The sequence below is a fragment of the Vombatus ursinus genome, unplaced genomic scaffold (genome assembly GCF_900497805.2).
Source record: "Vombatus ursinus unplaced genomic scaffold, bare-nosed wombat genome assembly UNPS02014810.1, whole genome shotgun sequence".
Classification (NCBI taxonomy): Eukaryota; Metazoa; Chordata; class Mammalia; order Diprotodontia; family Vombatidae; genus Vombatus; species Vombatus ursinus.
The window spans coordinates 3128800-3145069 of NW_020954588.1; the positions used below are offsets into that span (position 1 = coordinate 3128800).

The 16270-nt window shown below is 39.5% G+C and overlaps 1 protein-coding gene across 4 annotated transcripts in view; it reads right to left on the reverse strand.

The window, feature by feature from the left end:
- The window catches only part of COL4A4 (collagen type IV alpha 4 chain), a 149794-nt gene that overhangs the window by 11930 nt on the left and 121594 nt on the right, over positions 1-16270 (reverse strand). For all 4 annotated transcript variants that reach the window (XM_027875990.1, XM_027875991.1, XM_027875989.1 and 1 more), the window contains 7 exons: positions 15936-16007; positions 13421-13549; positions 13062-13175; positions 10483-10638; positions 8887-8994; positions 7057-7065; positions 3694-3822 (listed from right to left, as the gene is read on the reverse strand). In XM_027875990.1, the coding sequence (XP_027731791.1) occupies positions 3694-3822; positions 7057-7065; positions 8887-8994; positions 10483-10638; positions 13062-13175; positions 13421-13549; positions 15936-16007 (717 nt within the window). The remainder of the gene's footprint in view (positions 1-3693; positions 3823-7056; positions 7066-8886; positions 8995-10482; positions 10639-13061; positions 13176-13420; positions 13550-15935; positions 16008-16270) is intronic.

Below are 16270 nucleotides of genomic sequence, written 5' to 3' on the forward strand. Positions count from 1 at the left end.
CCAGCTTCTCTGGCCACCTAGGAATTCCAGGCAATTCACAGGTACAATGAGGTTAGTGCAATATTGTTTACAGGATCATAGGATGGATTAGTCAATCAACCAGCATTTATTATGCATCTGCTATGTGCCAGTCATGAGGGAAGCCACGTAGCACAATGTATAGTATACTGGGCCTAGAATCTGGAAGGCCTGAGTTCAAATCTGGTCTCAGACAGTTACTAGCTATGTGATCTTGGGCAAGTCACTTAACCCCTGCTTGCCTCAGTTTCCTCATCTGTAAAATGAGGATAATAATAGTAGCTACCTCCCAGGGTTATTGGGAGGACCAAACGACATAATAATTATAAAGTACTAAGAATAGTAATGCAGGGAACATAGCAAGTGCTACATAAAAGTTATTATTTTTTAAAATATAGTTAATACTAGTAGTTTTAATAAGGTTTCTATGTTACAAATCTCTAAATAGTCATTCAAATTTAGCCTGGTGCATAGTAAATGTGAGCTTCTATTATTATATGTGCCAGTAGTGCTCTGGGTCTTGGGGATACAAAGATAAAAATGATACGGTCCCTGCCCTCAAGGAGCTTACATTCTACTGGGGAGAGAACATGTATATATACACAAATATTCAAAATAGGTATTAGGCCTTTGGGGATATGGGGGATGGGGGTTAGCTGATAGGACAAAGAGAAAAAAGGATTCAAGGGGAGAGGTGGCAGTTCAGCTAAATTTTAAAGAAAATTTGAGGTTCTATGGGGTAGGAGTGAGAAGGTATATTTGAGGCATGGAAGGCAACCATTACAAATGTGCGAAGACGAGAGGACTGTCGCCCATGAGGGACAAAACATATCTAGTGCCAAAAGGGACTTCGGAGATCCATTTCCCTCATTTTACAGATGGAGAAACTGAGGTCAAGAGATCATGTGACTTGCCCAAGGACACACAGATGGAAGATCTGGGATTTGAATCCAGATCCTTTAACTCCACAGTCATTACCTTTCCCACTGAAATCTCTTTACCATGAAATCTCAAAGAAGATACTTTGAAGGTATTAAGGACAAAAAAAGAAAACTGAAACTGAACACTATCATTATAAAGATCAAACTTGGTTCCAGAGAAAAGAAGGGAAAATGCCCCTTCCTTCCTCTGCCGAGGTAGGAAATCATGTGCATGGAACATCACACACACTGTCAGACTCAGTTGCTGTGTTGGTTAATTTTGTCTGCCTTTTTTTTCCCCTCTTTTTAATTTTTTTTTTAACAAGAGATTGTTCCTTGGGTAGGGAAGAAGGAAAAGATGTATTTATAAAGGAAGGTGATATTCAAACAAAGAGCATGAATATAATTTTTAAAGGCATTAAGTATTTTCAACATATAAATAAAGCAGTTATGTTTTAGAGACACCATATACAATGTATACTAAGAAGAAAATAAGGACCTCAGAAATTCACTTAATGAAATGAGAAGTATAGATTGTATACTGAACACAGTGACTGATGAAGGAGAAAGATTATTCTGATTACACTAACAACAAAAGACTTTTCCATGCATCTTCAAAATCAGAAAGTTACAAAGAGAGGAGAATTCCAAGAAAAGAAAAACAAAACAAAACAACTTTTGGCTCAATCACCAGTACTGTGTGTTGGGGGGAAAAAAAAGGAAGTTACTTTAATAAGCTTCCAATTATCTATGTCCGTGGATGGGCAATATGGCAGAAATAGCTTAGATGGGAGAAGGGGGAAAAATGCAAAAAAAATACCAAGGGCCCCAGTGAATGGAAAGAAATTGGATGCTTCCCAAATATTGCTGACGCTCCAACAGAGAGAGGCATCTCCTGATGATCCCAGCTCAGCCACTTGGGGTGGTGGGAAGATGAGAGAAACAGGTGCTATAGAACTGAGTTACACTTCCAATGACGTTGGCTTGGGACCAGATAGAGCCAAAGGCACAGCTGTGCTTCAGGGGAAGCTGATGCGGAAATGGCGTCAGTGCCCATTTGGGTAATTCACACGTGGATTATTAGTAGGCGGCTGTGCTGTGAAAATTAGTCCAAGGAGGCCAGTAACCTCTGAATTAATCACCTCCAACTCTCTCATTGTTTCCTCCATGTCTGTGAGGCTGGAGGAAATTAAGGCAAGCAGGACCACTTTGGAGATGGTACTCCTGGAGGAATAGATGAGCTTCAGGATGAAACTGGGGAAAATTCCATGGAAGCAACTATTTTACAAATTTCAGATTATATAAAATAAACAAATAAATGTGTATATACCTATATATGTGTATATGTGTGTATCACACACACACACACACACACACACACACACACATATATACACACTTTCTTTCTCCCTGTCTTTCTCTCTCTTTCTCTGACCCCGTCCTTGTCCTTCTATTCTAGGACAGGATTGAAAACCAGAAAGGAAAGTCACCCAGTCTTAAGTTGCACTGCACCAGTAGACTCCTTGAGGACAGGGGTGTTGATATTTCTTTTGCTGTCTTTGTACCCCCGGTGCCTAGCACACATTGCTTTTCTCCATTGCCAGCACTTAATAAATATGAAATTGATTTAAATTTCCTTCTTTGTCCCTTCCCATTGCTCTTTTTCTACTCCATTCCTCCCCAATGATGTATTGAAGTCTAAAGTGCAGTGTTGTTTTATCTCAAAATCAAATCAGCAGATATGTATTGAGTACCTGCTCTGCATAAAGCACAGGGCTGGGAGCTCTAGTGAATGCAGTAGCGTGTAAGAAATAGTCTTTTCTCCTGAGCTTGACGTCTAGCTGCAGAGATAATATTTGAGCATTTGACAGTTTAAACAACAACAGATTTAAATAACAGTTCACAAAGGAAGAGTAGAAGAGATGCCACAAGGTAGTACATGTGACTAGGAATAATAATAATAATGATAATAACTGATGGAGCACTGAACTTGTAGTCTGGGTCTGCGCTGGGAGGTACAATGGACCTGGAGTCAAGAAGACCTAGATCGGAATCCCACCCTAAATACTAACTAGCTTTGTGACCCTGGGCAATAATAATAATAATAATAATAATAATAATAATTTATATAGTACCTACTATGTGCCAGGAACTATTCCAAGTGCCTTATAATTATTATCTCATATGATCTTCACAATGACTCTGGGAAATATGTGCTATTATTATCCCCATTTTACAGATAAGGAAACTGAAGCAAGCAGCGGTGAAGTGATTTGCCCTGGGTCACTCAGGCTAGATTTGCTCTCATGTCTTCCTGACTCCAGGCCCAGGACTCTATCCCCTTCACTACCAAGCAGCCACATCTATAAAATAAAGGGATGGGGTCAATGGTCTTTACGATCCTTTCTAGCTTTAAATCTATCACCCCATGTAACCCTTTAAGGTTGCAAAATATTTACGTACATTATTTCATTTGATTCCCACAATGACCTTGGGAGGTAGATGTTATTATTATCCCTATTTTACACATGGGGAAACTGAGGTAGGCAGAAGTTAAGTAGTTCTGCCAAGGTTAGAGATCTGGTAAGCATCTGAGGTTGGATTAGAATTTTGGTCTTCCTGACTCCAAGTCTAGTGCTCTGTCTACTGGGCCACCCAGCTGCCTCTTTCTATGATTTCTTCAAAACTCAGTCCTTTGTTTCCCCATTTCTGATTGACACAGTACAATTATGAGCAGTCTTTGCATCAGTCATACCTGGTGAGCCTGGAGGACCTCGTTGTCCTGGGTGCCCCATCTTCCCTTCTGGTCCTCTTGGGCCTGGAACTCCTGGAAGTCCTGGGATTTTGGGGCATGAAGAAGTATCTGCAGGTGGGCCAGGATCACCTGAAATATGGGGTAAAATTCTTTCATGAAACCACATACAGATGGTCAAGCATTGTCTAGTTATCAATGATATCAGGTTTGAATTTAACGAGAATGTTCCACATATCATGTAGAACATGCCTGCCTAATGGATTTAAATGTGTGAGATATTTCAGGGAGGGGGGGACTTTAGGGCTACAAGGTTTGGGCGACCCTCAGAGCATGCCCAAGTTCTCCCCCCCTGTGAATTCACTGTGGTGCCAGCTGCAAGGGGCAGAAGAAGAGAATCTGGCCAGCCCCCGAAGCTGGCTCAAATGTCTTCCTAATGCATTACTGTAAAATTGAATCTGGTGTGTCTGCATGGTTTAATTTATTCTGATGGGTGAGAATTTCAAGATCTCGCAAGGCTCAAATTTTTTTCTTTTCAGTTACATTTAGAATACCTTTTTTTAAAGCTTCATTCTACTACTTCATAGTTTCCTAAGAGGTAAGAATGTCGATGGGAACTGGGTATAGATACATGCATACATAGTTATAGATACCTCTATATCTATATGTTTTTGTTTTGCTTTGTTTTGTGGAATAACTTTTTATATTTCTTTAGATAGCTTAAAATAGAACCCATTTATTATTAAGATGTATCACAGAGTATGTGGCCTTTAAATGACACATATTGACATAAATTATTTTTTAATCCATTGGTTATGCAGTAAATTGGCTATGCAGTCTTTGTTGTTAGGACAATAAATAGTTACCTTCTAAGAGAGTAGATTACAAGGTAATCATGGAAAGACTACTGGCCCAAGAATCAGAAGACCTAGATTCTAGGCCCATCACCAGCCCTTATTGATTTATTTTGGGGAAGTCATCAACATTCTGTAAAATCAGGGTAAAAATGTTTCCTTTGCTTATCTCATAGGGTCATTGTGAGAATCAAATAAAAGATGTGAAAGGGATTTGAAAACCCTTGTGGAGAGTGTAGCACAAATGTGATGCAGAATTATTATCTAGACATTATGAAGCCGAGTATAATTATTGTTAAAATTTAAGACGGGTCAGATGTAGTGGAAATGCCTATGACCCCTACTACCAGGAAGGCTGAGGCTGGTGGATGTTTTGAGTTTAGGAGTTCTGATCTGTAGTAAAGCTAATGCTGATTAGGCATCTGTACTAAATCCAACACAAATCTGGTGAGTCCCCAGGAATAGTGGGACCCACGATGGCTAAGGAGAGATTAAATTTCTCAGGATGGAAACAAAGCAGGTTAAATCCTCAATGCCAATCAACAGTGGGATCAGGCCCATAAATGGCCACTCTACTTCCAGCCTGGGCAAGATAGAGAGATCCGGTTTTGGAAAAAAGGAAAGAAGGAATGGAGGAAGGAAGGAAGGGAGGGAGGAAGGAAGGAAGGGAGGAAGGAAGGAAGGAAGGAAGGAAGGAAGGAAGGAAGGAAGGAAGGAAGGAAGGAAGGAAGGAAGGAAGGGAGGGAGGGAGGGAGGGAGGGAGGAAGGAAGGAAGGAAAGAAGGAAGGAAGGAAAGAAGGAAGAAAGGAAGGAAGAAAGAAAGAAAGAGAAAGAAAGAAAGAAAGAACCAGAGAGTAGGAGAAAGAAAAAGAAAGAAAAAAGGAAGGAAGGAAAGGAAGGAAGAAAGAAAAAGGAAAGGAAGACAGAAAGAAGGAAAGAAGGAAGGAAGATGATCAGTGAATAAATACCTAGATGATGGAGGGAGGGAGGGATGGATAGTTAGATAATAAAATGAAATATAGGAGGGGAAGGTCCAGACTTGTGATTTCATCAGTCTGGAGAATTCTTGCCATGAAATGTCCCTCTAGTGGTGAAGATTAGCAGCTTCTCTGTTGCCAATTTAGTCTTAGAGTGGTAGACAAATACTGACTGATCCGAGATCATACAGTCACCATTTGTCAGATACAGAACTTGATCTCACATCTTCCTGACTCTAAGACCAGTCCTATATCCACTACTCCAGAGGGTCTCCCATCTCTTTAATCAAGCATGACAAAACTAATAACCTAGTGGTGGTGATGTATGGAAATTGTAAATGAATCTGAACCTGGCTCAGTGTATTACTCCCTACTACTTGTATGCTACTGAGCAAGTCATTGAGTTTCTCAGGCCTTCAGTTTCCTTCTCTTACTAAGATGGGATTGGTTTAGGATCTAAGTTTCCTTCCAACTCTAAGTCCTTTGCTCCTGTGACACTAGCACATAAATATTCCACTTATCACATTTCTTAGGTCTTTATTTGACCCCAAATAGTTTCTAATGTCACACTTTGTCCAAAAACTTCAGGGCACAAAATGTTTAATAGGGCTGTGTAAAATGGACTCTAATTTGTGAGTATAGTGGTAAATACCAAGGAAACTCCTGAAGTTCTGCCAATCTTCAAGGAAAGTTAGAAATTTAACCCCTTGTAAAATGGGGTATAATCTTTCACCACAAAGAATTCAAGCAGACTGCTTTTATGTGGTTTGGACAAATGGTTTACACTCTGGGTCTTTTCCACGATAGTTAATTTGAGAAATGCACATGTAAACATTTCATATTTGCATTGCAAGGACATAGAGGGCAGGGAGATTTCATTGTGGCCAATGATCAGGGGACTGGATAGGACCAACACAAACATTATATTTTCCTTTTCTTTTGTAGAGAAATACTCTATTAAAGGAGTTAAGGATAGTTGAGGGATATTAAAAATCTTCTCTTTGTCTTTATAAGGTATAAAATGAATAAACATACAAAAAGAATCACGGAAAAAGTTTTAAAAAACTAAGAAACTTGCCAGTATTCACAAATTAAGTAATTGGAGAGGAAAAGCTTGTTATATTTCCTTCAAAGGGCTTAAGGGATATTCTTTCCAAATTGTTGATACTTCTTATTTTACGGATGCTCAAATTATTTCTGTTGAAGAGACTATTAAAGAAACTTCCACCAATATGTAAGGTAGAATTTGGCTCAAAGCCACATCCTCATAATTCTCATTCAAAATGATTTAAGCCGGATATACATCTCTGCCCACTTGACAACCTATAATGAGACCCCATGTGATGGCGTTATAATATAAGGTTGCCATCTCTGTAACTAGCATGAAGCCACATTAAAGTCTGTTATAACTACAACAACTCATCAACCAAGACAAAACCTTCAAGTTTAGCTCATAAGCAAAGAATGAAGACAAATAGAGTATGGGAACTAGAAAACCAAGAGACCAATTGTGCCCCACATAAAGCATCGCTCACCTCGGCAACCTGGAGGCGTCAAACAGCACAACCCAGATCATGCGACATTTTCATGCATTGTGAAAGAGATTTTAGATTCATGAATTAGAACACATGCAACAAATATCCAAGAACTCATTTGAGAATCTATCAATCTATCATTTGGGACAAGATTAATGACAAAAGACATCACATCAACTGCTTCATTTAACTTAAAATAAAAAAGATGACAGAAACATTATTGGCAAGTCCTTTAACTGATATAGTTGATAAAACTACTGAGAATCAGGAAGTACAGTTCTTGTGAACAGGGTGTCTAGGTGTCTGCTCTGTGCCAAGTGGGATCAGTTTACCATTGAGAGGAATTGGGCTGAGCTGCACTCATTTGACAATCTAAGATTCTTTTTGCTAAGCTTTGTAGGGGATGCAGAGAAAAGGGGGAGATATATATATATATACACACACATATATAAATTTAAAAACCCCAAGGCCACAATTATCATACACATGCAAGAAGGTCATAAAACAGTCTAGCATCTTGGGTAGAAATTGTTCCTCAAACTCCAAAGACCAAAGGGATTCAGAAATGAGTGTTCTGGGACATGGTACTTCTGGAGATCTCAAATGTGTCTTCCATTTCACCCTCTCTCCTGACTTATTCTAATCCTATGACCAGACTATTTCAGCAAATTCCAAAGCCTGTTTCTTTAAAGAAAATAAATATACTTTGTCCCAAAACAGTCCTCAAAACCCCTAAACAAAAAAATCTGGAAAAGTCGATACAGACACAGGTATCCAACATTATTAAAATATACAAAAGCAATGCACAATAATATAATTCATCAAAACTTCTTCCTTAGCAGAGGTGAACCTTTTGCTAAGAATGTATGCTAATTTTAAATAAATATTATAAAAAGTGTCTAAAATATAATATTACCATTCAAATTATATAAACATATACACATTTTTTTTTAATGAATCTTCTACATTGTACATAAGAACACATGTTGGCTATTTGCTATCTCTGTGAATTTCTGCAGACCAACCTTTCATGCCAAGAAAGCTTTGCTTTCTCATTTTGGCCTGTGGAATCTTTCTATTCCCTCAAGGTTCTGCCTAGGTGCAGGTCTGTTCATGAAGCCTTCCCCAATCTGCCACAGCGAAAATGTTTGCTTCTATTAAAACTTCTTAGAGCACTTTGTCTAGACTTCTCCTTTACTCCTATAAAACTTCATGTATGATATTTATGTATATGGCATATCTTACCCACCACCCCTTCCCTCCTTAGCCCAGGAGATGGTAGACTCCTAGGAAGCAGGGACTTTATAATTTTTTATTTTTAAATATGTCAAGCCTAGCACAGTATATTGACAAATACTAATGATTAAATAAACATTTGTTGAATTAATGGATTTCATCTTTTGATGGTACTCAACTCAGTTAGTCAACAAGTATTCATTAAGGGCTTACTATATGCCAGGCATCATGCTAAGCTCTGGGAATACAAAGAAAGGCAAAAACATGGTGCCTGTCCTCAAGGAGCTCATATTTAATAGGGATAACAACACGCAAATAATTCTGTACATCCAAGATATATTCAGAATAGATGGATCTCAGTGGAAGCTACTAGCAGTTGGGTATTTATAAATAATTGGGTATCCCATGCATGAGGATTAATTAAGGAGCTTAATATGAAATGCAATACTTATAACCGGAAGAGACATCATTCTCTAGACATTTAATGTTTCCTAGTGATTTTAGAATAAGAAACTATTATCATAAATGTTTAAACAAAAGTCTCCATGTCTGAGCTGTTCCCTGGAAACAAATAGACATTATAATGAGGATTACCTGGAGGACCAGGGGGACCAGGTCTCCCAGGAGGTCCTTGCAAACCTTTATCACCATGTGGGCCAGGAAATCCAGGTGGACCTGGAGGCCCAGGGTACCCCATCAGCCCTACAAGGAATGTGACAATCAACAAATCTAATTTTCAAACAAGATAAATAAAATACCAACTTTGAATCACTAATGTCAAGAATGCTTAGATTGGAATAAAAATCAGTCTATGAATCTAGCTTATTATCAGTTACTTTTTTTTCCCTCTAAGGTAGAGAAGGCTAGATTCTCTGATGGAATCAATCAGATTCTCCGACTGATGGAGAGACAGTAATAAAACAGAAGGACAATGGATGGTTTAGCCAATAAGAGCTGATTTAAACAGCAAGACCAGTGTAATCATAGGTCATTCTCTAGAGACATTCAAAGAATAGGAGCAAAGGGGAGTAATGAAGGATATAGGGAGAGCTAGATTTGTGAACTGATGATCATAGAAGACATTCTTAGATTTTATAGGCCATAGTATAGACCATAGTGTTCTAAGAAATCTGTGAAACCATTAAAAATGTGATTTGGGCCAACTTCTGCCAGTGAATAAATTCCTGAGAGTATTCAGAAATTCTGGAGAACTTAATTTACCCCTGTAAACCATATTAATTCTTTCCCTATTAAAGTACTACTCAGCACTTCGATGCCTTGGACTAAGAGTCCAAAGACTAGGGTTTTCGTACTGGTTCTAGACTAATTAGCTATATGATTTGGGTAACTTATTTAGCCTGAGTTCTAGTCTTTGCAAAATGCTACTACATGATTTATGAGGTCATTTCCATTTCCAAAACATGAGGAGTCTAGTAACTTAATGAAATGTGAGTGGCCAGAGTTACTAAAATATTAAAAATGAAGTAATCAATAAATGAAATAAATACTGTGAATTTAAACAATGGGACAAAAGTTGTCCAGTCATTTTTCAGTCGTGTCTGACCCTTTGTGACCCCATTTGGGGTTTTCTTGGCAAAGATAGTGGAGTGATTTGCCACTTCCTTCTCCAACTCATTTGACAGATAAAGAAACTGAGGCAAACAGGGTTGATTGACTTGCCCAGGGTCACACAGCTAGTAAGTGTCTGAGGACAGATTTAAACTCGGGAAGATGAATCTTCCTGTCTCCAGGCCCGGCACTCTATCCACTGTGCCACCTAGCTGTAGCCAAATGAGCCTACTGCATGATGATTTTTTGAAAATACAGTAAATGGCAATAGTTTTAAAGGCACAATCAGATATATAAGTATGTCTACTTTTCCTCCAGGCTTGGTTCTGCCAACTTGTAATGCAATAAATGGCAATACTTTCTCAGATTTCCTAAGATTAATTCTTATGTATCTATATCTATATCTATATCTATGTCTATAAATACTTGAAGACTTTTGGGCACTAAACAGAACAACAGTAAAGCTTTTGGATTTTGGTGATTTCATTGATACAGAAAAGTCGTGATGAGGAAACTCCTCTACTATGGCAGGTTGGCACTTGCTCTGTGATTTCAAGATTTAGAGAGCTGCTAAAGTGAAACTTAATTAGTTATTATAGAAAGAAGAACTTTGATTCATACCTTTCTGGCCATCTTTTCCTTCACATCCTGGAAAGCCTTTGGCTCCTGGAGGTCCTGGTGGACCCTGTGGTCCAGGTGGACCTGCTTGACCATGATCACCTGGATCTCCTTTCAGGCTATCAAAACTGCATGGAAGACCTGGTGGTCCAGGTGGACCTGACCAAAGAGAATAAGCAAAAAGTTCTTTGAACCAACTATAAGACAAGTTTAATAAACAGCATCTTAAGGAAATTAATTTCATGAACTCTGAGCTAGAGGAAGAAGGAATTAGTGTGGCAAAGTCCATATGCTGGTAGTGAAAGAGAGACTTTCCACATTACTGTGATTGGAAAATAGTTGAAACATTTTTTTAATCTTTAGGTAATATAAGCCTCACCAAAGGCTCCCTCACCCTCACAGTCTTTAATTTTAGAATAAACATCCTTTGAATTTGGTTTGGATTGTGGTCCCATCGCCCTAGGACTGATACAATACACTCCAAAAAAGCTATTGAGAATGAGTGTCCAACTCCTCGCTTTTCTACTCAAATCTAAAAACATATGCCAAAGTTTGGGGAATTTGAACCCAAATCCTATTCCTGATTAGCAGCTGACATACAGCAAGTTAATTCCTCTCTTTCTGATTTAGTTTTTCTCATTGCAAAATGGAAATAATAGAACTTGCTTGTTTTACTTCTAAAGTACATCAAAAAATCTGGGAAGACTTATATGAACCGATGAACATGAAGTGAGAAGAACCAGACTGTTGATTATTCTGCCATTTACAGTCTTGGAGAGTTGCTTCCAAAGCTGAGAAGTTAAGTGACTTGACCAGGATCACACACCGGAAAGTGTCAGAGGTGAGAACTGAACACAGAGAAAAGCTTTCTATGCAGCAGCACTCTATTCTACCTCTTGTTCTAGATACCTACATAAATATGGATATGGATACAGAAGCTTGTGGAATAATACAAAGAACATTGGGAATCGATATAAGGAGAATTAGGTTCTATTCCAGTTACTTAGGCAGCTAGGTGGTACAGCGGATAGTGTAGTGGACCTGAAGTCAGGGAAGACCTGAGTTCAAATCTGGCATCAGATACTTACTAGCTGTAAGATTCTTTCTCAACCCCTCTTAATTCTAGCATCTTCTCTCTGTTAATTATTTCCTATTTATCCTGCGTATAGCTTACTTTGTATATATTTGTTTGCATGTTGTCTTCTCCATTAGATTGCAAGCTCCTTGAGGGCAGGGACTATCATTCGCTTCTTTTTATAGCCCCACTGCTTAGGACAGTGCCTGGAACATAATAGGCACTTAATAAATGTTTATCAATTGATTGATTGACCCTGGGCAGGTCACATAACCTTTATGTGCTTGGGTTTTCTCATCTCTAAAGTAGGGATAATAATAGCACCTACCTCCCAGGATTGTTGTGAGAATAAAATGAAATAATATTTTCAAAGTATTTTTCAAACCTTAAAGAGCTATATAAATGTCATTATTTATCATTATTATTATTATCATTATTAGTATTATAATTAGAGGCAGCTAGGTGGCTCAGTGGATAGAACACTGGGCCTGGAGTCAGGAGGACCTGATTTCAAAACCAGCCTCAGACACTTACTAACTGTGTGACCCTGGGCAAGGGTCATTTAATTTAATTCTGCATGCCTCAGTTACCTCATCTGTAAAAAATGACCTGGAGAAGGAACTGACGAACCAGTAACTTTGCCAAGAAAATCCCAAACGGGGTCACAAAGAGCTGGACGCTACCGAAACAACTGAACAACAACAACAAAAAAAAATGGCCTAATTTACCATCATAAAAAAAATCAATCTGGGAGGGGAAGACCCTCAGAATTTTTCACCAAAACGATAAAACGATTGCTATTTACATTCATCAGAAGCTATCAAAACCTAAAATATGAGCCACAGAAGCTTGGGCTAGGAGCTGCTACCGGTCATTCAGTGAAGGCCAGAGTGGTTTGGATCAGACTAGATGGCCACAGAGGGCCCTTCCAGGCCTAGGTTGATGGTCCTAAGAATAAGTGCTACAAAGCCATGAAGACAAGAAGAAGATTGGGTTTGGGAGTGGTGGAGAGAGAAACTAACAGACCAACTGACCACCCCCCCCAAACCCATGCTCTCCCTTTAGGCCCAAGACAATGCTTCTGAGGCAAAGCCTCTGCTTGAGGTGAGTGCCTTCAGACTTGAGATCATAGGCAATTCTGGGGATTTGCACACACATTTCAGATAGTCACTTGCTCAAAGATTTCTGTTGTTTCTCTCCTTTCAATAAAACGTAAGGCTATGATATTATAGCCCAAGTGCCAGAGATGAGGGATCAGCTGCAGTAACTAGGGGGAGGGGGATACCAGCATACATCCCCCCAGGTTTTTGAAGTGGGATCTCTAAACCTCCCAAAGATCGTACCCAGGAACTTTGTGTCTTAAGTCTCTGACACAGGGGCTGCAATTCTGTACGTTCAGGTATTCTGCCAGCTCTAATATTCATTAGAAAATGACCGGTTGTGAGACACTTAAGAACTCTAGCTGGTGTTGTTATTAATGTTGGAGCCCACGCAATTCTGTTGGTACCTCTTGGTCCATCGGGGCCAGGGGAACCTTGATCTCCCAGAGGACCAGGGGGAAGAATTTCAACTTCAGGAGTTTTCCCCACAAGACCAGGTAGTCCAGGCAGTCCTGGCATCCCTAAGGAAGTAGATGTTACGTTAAAATTTTACAGTGCTAACCCAATGGAATGTTTGGCATTTTGATTGAGAAAGAAGGAAAAAGAGAGAGAGAGAGAGAGAGAAAGAGAGAAAGGGGGGGAAGAGGGGAAGAGAGAGAGAAAGAGAGAGAGAGAGGAGAGGGGAACAGAGAGAGACAGAGAAAAAGAGAGAGAGACAGAGAAACAGGGACGGGGTCAGGGGGAGAATGTAAGTTCAGAATCTTACCTGGGGGACCTGGGGGACCTCTGTCTCCAGAAAGACCTGGACAAGAAGTTCCAGGTCTTCCAGGATCCCCCTTCTTCCCTTTTAGTCCAGGCAGTCCCATTTGGCCTGGTGGGCCAACTTCGTTTAAACCTTTATACAGAAACAAATGAACAAAAAAACCATGACATGAATACAGTATCATTGTTTCTGTAGAAAAGAGGTTTTTCCCCTGTGATCCTAATTTGTTGTACCTATGATATCTAGAACATCAAGTTGTGGTCAAATACATACATAATACGTGTGTGTGTACAAGTGTGTATGTGTATATGTGTGTGTGTGTGTGTGTGTGTATAGAGAAACAGAGACAGAGAGAAGGAAGAAGAGAAAGAAAGAGAGGAGGGGAGAAACAGAGAAGAAAGACAGAGAAGGAGGAAGGGGTAGAGAAAGAGAGAGGAAAGAGATAGAGAGAGAAAACAGGCAAAACCATTGACATGCCTGGAGAGTCAACAGCCAGATTTTTAATACATTTCATTACTTCCTTATTACCTCCAAGACCAAATATAAACTCTCTTGTTTGACGTTTAAAGTACCTCACAACATGGTTCCCACCTTGCTTTATCTCACCATCTATAGTCTACTCTGTGGTCTACTCAGATTGGCCTTCTTGCTGCTCCTTACATATGGTACCACTTGCATTGACTGTCTCCCAGGCCCAGAAATCTCTCCCTTCTCACTGCCGTCTTTCAGAATTGCTTGCTTTCTTCAAGACCCAGCTCAAGTGCTGCCTTCTCTAGGAGGCCATTCCTGATGCCTCCAGTTGCTAGTACCCCCTCCCCCAAATCATCTTCCATCTGTTTTGTCTATACCTTTACCAGTGTTGTTGTGAGGATGAAGGAGTTTAATATCCGTAAAACACTTAGCCCAATGCCTGGTACACAGTAGGTGCTACATAAACATTAGCTATTTTATCATCGTCATTGTCATTATTACATATACATTGCTCCCTCCAGCTAGACTCTAAGCTCTTTAAGAAGGGAGACTTTTTACTTTCCTCCTTGTCTTCCCAGCACCTGGCACACAGTAGCCACTTAATTAATAAGTGCTTGGTGACTGAGGGATTCCTCTCAGTTCAACCCCTCAGGCTTTTGTTCTTCATTATGGGGATGCGCAGGACCTGCGATTTCACTGGCATAGGGGTCGCCTGGGGAGCACATTCCATCTTCTGATGGAGCTCAGCACCTCGTCTACAACTTAGAGTCTTAGAGAGTTGTCTGGTACACCAAGAAGTCAAGGGATTTGTCCAGGGTCACTTGGCCAGTCAGTATATGTTAGAAGGAGGACTTGAGCTAATTCATTTCCCTACCCAATATTACCACATATCCTCTCATTCCTCTCTATCCTCACGTATTGTGAAAACAGAGAAGTAAAATGTTTTTATATTGGTGACGGCAAGCAAAGTCAGTGCATACCATCTGTCCCTTGAGTGGAACCTCAACCGGCCAGTAAGAAAATTCATTTTTTTTTCAGAAGGATATGAGCTTTATCAAACAACAAGGAAGAGTTATCCATGTTTGTATATATGTTAATGGATGAGAGTAAGCAACAGAGTCCACCTGGCACCAATGCGATGGCCTCACTTTTAGCACTGATTCAAATCTCTACAACTGGTTCTAACAATCTCAACTTGCTGGGTTTTAGGTTACTGCCTTTCTGTCTTTCTTTCTTTCTCTTTCTTTTCTTCCTTCTCCCTTCTTTCCATCTTTCTTTCTCTTTTTTTTTTTTTTTGAAAAATGTTTTTCAGTTAATCAAAAGAGCTGCGGAACAATGGAACAAGCAGAAACACAGATGCTTAAGGTGAGTTTTTTCACAACATGCACAGACACGTGAATGTGAGTGTGAGAGAGACAGAGACAGAGAGAGAGTGAGAGAGAGAGAGAGAGGAGACAGAGACAGACAGAGAGATTAGAGTACAGAAACTCCTCATTCAGGTAAACCAGCAGCAGTTACCACTGTTAGGGATGAGGAGGAGGTTTTGAAAGCTCTAAGTGAGCCCACGTGGCCTCTTAAAAGAGCTACTGCACTTCAAGACAAAAAACAAAACGTCCTACCCAACTCCTGTTTATCAGTTGTTCATGAAATTTTGAAATCTGGTTTTAATTAAATAATTTTACACTGAGCACTTGGGGTAGGTAATAAATCTCAAGGAGGTTCTAATAATACACAGCTTCAAGTTGGACTGAACTTTTCCAAATTCATGGCTAACAAAGGTTTGTTTTTTTTTTTAAATGCTCCTTCATGTAGGTCATTTACAATATCCCCCTATAATTATTTCTGGCACAGTAAGATGATTAACTTAAGCCAGTATGTTATTTAGTCTAATAATGGACAATTTCATTTGTCTTTGTGTCCCCATGCCTAGCACACTGCCTTGCCCACAATAGTTACTTAATATAGACTCACTGAATTAAATTTAATACACATCAAATACAGGGCAACGCTCTATATTGCTCATAATTATGGGGTTTTTTTTCCTTACCTGAACTCCCCTTTGATCCTTTCTGACCCTTGAGTCCTGGCAAGCCATCTAATCCTGGTTGTCCTGAGGAACCTTCAAAGCAGAAGAAACTTTGTTAAGAGTAAATAAAGAGTTAGGTACTAGCGAATGATAACTGAGCAAGCACAATTTACAAAAACATAGGCCAACAGTCTAACATTACCCCAAAGGGCTTGGTCTATATCTATTATTCTTTGAGGTTTGAATCAATAAACATTTTTTATTAAACACAGCTTAAAGTCCAACTGTCTATTAGAAAGCTCTAGCTAGATGTTCTGTAGGCATCCCAACCTCAACATGTCCAAAGCAGATCTCAT